Source organism: Cyprinodon variegatus, unplaced genomic scaffold (genome assembly GCF_000732505.1).
Source record: "Cyprinodon variegatus isolate N-32 unplaced genomic scaffold, C_variegatus-1.0 Scaffold896, whole genome shotgun sequence".
Lineage (NCBI taxonomy): Eukaryota > Metazoa > Chordata > Actinopteri > Cyprinodontiformes > Cyprinodontidae > Cyprinodon > Cyprinodon variegatus.
In genome coordinates, this window is record NW_015151349.1 from 40,117 (window position 1) to 45,221 (window position 5,105).

At 39.8% G+C, this 5,105-nt stretch overlaps 1 protein-coding gene across 1 annotated transcript in view; it reads right to left on the minus strand.

Moving 5' to 3' along the window:
* LOC107099668 (serine/threonine-protein phosphatase 6 regulatory ankyrin repeat subunit C-like) overlaps positions 1–5,105 on the minus strand; it is a 20,299-nt gene that overhangs the window by 2,156 nt on the left and 13,038 nt on the right. The window contains exons 16-26 of the mRNA XM_015397889.1: positions 4,672–4,783; positions 4,518–4,589; positions 4,247–4,448; positions 4,071–4,158; positions 3,806–3,923; positions 2,780–2,999; positions 2,574–2,661; positions 2,377–2,460; positions 643–788; positions 356–438; positions 163–245 (exon numbers count right to left, since the gene is read on the minus strand). Of these exons, the coding sequence (XP_015253375.1) occupies positions 163–245; positions 356–438; positions 643–788; positions 2,377–2,460; positions 2,574–2,661; positions 2,780–2,999; positions 3,806–3,923; positions 4,071–4,158; positions 4,247–4,448; positions 4,518–4,589; positions 4,672–4,783 (1,296 nt within the window). The remainder of the gene's footprint in view (positions 1–162; positions 246–355; positions 439–642; positions 789–2,376; positions 2,461–2,573; positions 2,662–2,779; positions 3,000–3,805; positions 3,924–4,070; positions 4,159–4,246; positions 4,449–4,517; positions 4,590–4,671; positions 4,784–5,105) is intronic.

Below are 5,105 nucleotides of genomic sequence, written 5' to 3' on the forward strand. Positions count from 1 at the left end.
GTGTTGTTCAGCATGGGGGTGAGTTGAAAAGGAAGGCTAATCATGTTTTGGGTGTACTATTCCTTTAAGCCAGAATGTTTATATTTAAATATGATTTCCCTACTTTAAACAACACCGGTTTATTTATTCACTTCCATGTTTTGGACCTTTGCAGAAACTCACATCTGGAGGGAGTTGTTTCTTGCATTGATGAGGGAGGAGTCAGAGATCTCACCGAGGATCAACAAAGCACACATTTCATGACCCTGCAGAGTGAAGCACATCGTTAAGGTTGGTCACATTGATCAGTGACCATGGCATTAGGCTGCACTCCAACCATAGAGAAGTAATAATAATAGTACTAATAGTTAGTAACCTTGCTGCAGGCTAAGTGAAGTGCTGTGTTATTATTGACGTCCACCAGGGTCAGGTCCGGCTTCGCTTTGAGCAGCAGGAACTCTAAAAAAGATACTAATTTCATTACAAGCATCTGCCTGCTGTTTCTCAGCAGGATGTAAAACAATCTATAACCAAAGAAAGTGAGGATCAAAACTACACAAACCAAGCGTTTGCAAAAAAGAACTTAACCCGAGCCTAAACGGGTTTTGGTCAGCCTCAAGGTTTCAGTAAAAAACACAGACTTCCCAAGTTTCAGTTACCTACCGACAGCTGCCGTCTGTCCGCAGTCGGCTGCTACCATCACAGCAGAGCATCCAAAGTGATCGACAGCATTGACCTGCGCTCCGTGGGCCAGAACCAGCCGGAGCCCGGCGACGCTTCCTGAATAAGCAGCTGCATGCAGCGGCGTCCTGAACCACAGGATATCAAATCACTCAAACACAGCAGGACAAACACAAATCTAATCAAACATCTGGAAACATCTGCTAAATACAGTCACTACAGTAACATTTTCTGACTTAAGAGTGTAAGAATAGGATTTATGCATTTTATTACATAGCGATTTTAAAACTCAAATATATTTTATTGTGATTTTAACAAACTCTGAAAAGTGAGCTTCCTTTTGCAGCGACTACAGCCTAAGGTCTTTAAAGATCTGTCTAGACACTGTAGGCTGGTTTATGCTTAATGCATCTATGACCTGGGCTGCTCAGTGGCGCAGTGGGTAGCATTGCTGCGTTGCAGCAAGAAGGTTACGGGTCTGATTCCCAGCTCTGGGTCTTTCTGCAAGGAGTTTGCATGTTCTCACTGAGCATGTGTGGGTTCTCTCTGGGTATTCTGGCTTCCTCCAACAGTCCAAAAACATGACTGTTAGGTTAATAGGCTTCTCTAAATTCTCCTTAGGTGTTAATGATTGTTTGTCTTGATGTTGCCGTGTGATGGACTGGCGAGCTGTTCAGGGTGTACCCCGCCTCTCACCCATAGACTGCTGGAGATAGGCACCAGCACCCCTTGTGACCCCAGCTGGGATAAAGGGTGACGGAAAATGAATGAAAGCATCTATGTTCCATGCAGAACGTTGCTGAAACAGCCCATGCAGCTTTTATGAGGCTTTTCCTGCTGTACCTAATTTTCTGAGTCTGTCTGCCCATAATGGTGATATAAATGTATAAATGTATCATAAAATAAATGTATGTATCAATCTAATACCCGATTCCAATCTACAGATGAATTTTAAAATGCACAGCTGAATTAAATGTCTCCTTAAATAACTAAAAATGCTTTAAAATGATGAATTAGTTTATTAAATAAAAAAATGTAAAAAATTAGAAATAGAGCGTAGTAATTCTGTTTTTTTTTTTAGTCGCCATTCTGCTAAATTGTTATTTCTGGGCGACGTCATTTGGCAGCATGTCCCCATGGTGACCTCGCAGACCCCTAAACTATGAACCAGCCTTGGTTGGATTGTTTGAAGGCGTCAACACCGGTTTATAAATCTTGAAGACAAATTAGATTAAAGTTGTGACTTTGACCGGATCAGTTAATGTGTTCTGATCCCCCGATGCTGCAGATTTATGGCCGATTATGCCTCCTAATGACTTTTGCAGCCATCTTCCTGTTGCTTCTGACCAGACCTCTTGCTACTGTTTAAGAAAAGCATCCTCACAGCATAATGCTGCCATCGTCATGTTTCAACAGCAGGGATAAAGGGTACATGGTGATGTTTAGATTTGGTTTTCCTCCAAATGTTACACTGCAAATAAAAAAATCTATAAATAAGTAAACATTTCTTAAATGTGTATTTACCCTAAATTTGAGTGGGTGAATGAGATTATTTGAAAAAGAGAATGAACATTTTAACTCTTAAAATAAGATAATTAGAAAATAAGTACTTGAAATAAGACAATGCAATTATTTTTCTTATTTTAAATGTAAATTGTCTTGTTCGATTGGCAAAAGTGTGAAATAAAGCATTTTTGATGTGAACATTGAACGCACCGTCCTTTGGCATCATTAGTGAAGACAATATGAGAGCCAATAGTCTTTACTAAAAGCTCAGCAGCAGCATCATGTCCATTGATTCTGTGGGAAAAGCAAAGTGGGTGTTAAAAAGAACAAGAACTACTCTGATCTAATCAGAATGAATGCAGATACGTAAACATTTGCACGTATTTAGGGTGTATTGTGATGCTCACAAAGCACAGTGCAGTGGAGTGAAGGGATTTCCTTCCTGGTTGCTATAAAGTTTGTTCTCAAGTAAAATGTGTAAACATCCTTCATGACCTGAAGAAGAAAACAGGAACAAAACGGTGATTGTTAGTATTCTATATGCAGTCTTGTCATTTTTGTTCATTTAATGGTTAAAATAAACTGCTTTAGTTAAGAAATGTAAAAATCTAACCGTGGTAAGCAGCCCAGTGTGTGGGTGTGTAGCCCCTGAAGTCTAAAATGGAGTCCAGAGGATCAGCTTTTTTTGCAGCGTTCAGCAGCATGTGGAGCAGCTTTGTGTGGCCACAGGATGCAGCGAGGTGGAGCGCCGTCTTTCCCTGAGAGTCTCTGCACAGGACAGAAGCCCCATGTTCCAGCAGAGCCAGAACGGCGTCTTCAGCGCCCAACATAGCCTGCAAAACCCAGAGGTTACAAGTAACGAAGTACAAATACTTTGTTACTGTACTTAAGTACACTTTTTAGGTATCTATACTTTACTCCAGTACTTATTTTTGTTCCTACTTCTGACTTCTACTCATTACATTTTAACACAAGTATCTTTTCTTTCTATTCCTTAAATTTTTAAAACAAACGTTACTCATTCCTCTTGGCTTCGGTTTAATGTTTATAAATATTTATTTCACGTCATGTACGCCATCCAATGCAGATCATTGACTCCATCCACATCTAGTGAAAACTAGTGTAATTAGATGGGTAATATAACGCAAACACTCATTGGTTAGATAAAGGAAATCATCAGAAGCAAGCAGGTGTTCTTCAAACTGCAAACGTGAATTGTCTATGCCACGCTACAATGTTGAATTCAGAAAAAGATGTTGAAATGTCTGAGAGGTCGGACACAGGCCAGAGCGTATCAGGAGATGGAGACCAACAAGACCTCCCTCATCCTTGGCTCTATCTCAAAGAATTTTTAAAATAGTTGAAAAATTGAGCTTTCAATTCATATAGTGGCATCTGGCTGTTTTTTTTTTTAAGGTTACTTTATACTTTTATACTTTAAGTAGTTTTTGGAGCACATACTTTTTCACTTTTACTTGAGTAAAGAGGTCAAGTTGATACTTCAACTTAGTGTTTTTAAACAGCAGTATCTATACTTCTACTTAAGTAACAAGTGTGTGTACTTTTGACACCACTGGCAAACCCTCCGGGGTAAGCTAGTTTCAGTCGCAGGTAAAAACAGTGATGTGCATCGACTCACGGCTCTGTGCAGGGCAGTAAAGCCTTGTTTATCGGCAGTATCCGGATTTGCGTTTTTCTCCAACAGGATGTGGACACAGTCGGTGTGACGCCCCAAAGCGGCCAGGATGAGAGCCGTCCTGAGAAACAGGATTCAATAATAAAACTTGAAATCTAATTTCTTTTCTTTCACATCAAGGAAACATTTGAAATTTAAACAAATTGTTTTTTAGCTGTAAATATAAAAATGAACATGCTTGTGTTGAAAATGAAAGGAAGTGACTTACTGCCCCTGTGCGTCCTGACAGTCAATGATGGCAGCACTCTGTTCCCTGTTGACCAGTAAAAGCAGACAGTCCACTCTGCCCTCAGCAGCTGATCCAGTCAAGAAGAAAGAGGATTCTGGATTTTAGAGACTAGAAGCTGCTTAAAAACAGAAAGCCGTAGTGTGATCCTTACGCACCTGCAGAATGCAGAGCGGTCCTCCTCTGCTTATACTCCTTCAGGGTGTAGGAAGCTTGATGCTCCAGCAGGACCTCCACACATTTAGAAAAGCCTCTCTTTGCAGCGAGGTGAAGCGCAGTTTGGCCGTCAATGTCCCGCACATCTAGGCTAACCAAAGTCTCGCAAAGCAAACCCAGCGCATCGCAGTGCCCATAATACGCCTGCAGGAGTTAGGGGGTCAGCATATAAACCAAAAGCCTCCACAGAAGGATTTACAGCTGCATACTTACGGCCAGGTGCAGAGGACTGACTGGAATATTACTTTCTACCTCTTCGAGACAATTAAAAGAAATCTCCAAGAGCTGCAGGGAGTAATAAAAAAAACATTAGTAGTCATTGCAGGCAGAGTAATGCAGATTAGAGATGCAAAGATCCAGAACTGACCAGTTCTAGATGCTGTTTGTTCCCATAAGCTGCTGCATAGTGGACGGCACTGTAACCTCTGCTGTTCTTCAGAGTTGGATTTGCTCCATTGTCCAGCAAGAAGTCTAAACACCTGAAATTAGCAAGAGGAATGTGAGGTTACAGATTATACTGTCTTGGAGAAAAATAATAAAACAGTCAAAATTTGCCAAGAAACAGTTTCTTTTAAAAGACCTTTCTGTCTTTAAATCTGAGAGAGAGAGAGGAAAATTAAAAAAATAAATAAATAAGTGATAAATATTCCATATAGTCCATTTCCCCATTAAATAAAACAGAACATATCTTTAAAAAAGGAATTTTTTGGTTATTTTGATTTGTGAGATTGCAAGACTTATTTATGAATTACTATATATATATATATATATATATATATATATATATATATATATATACAC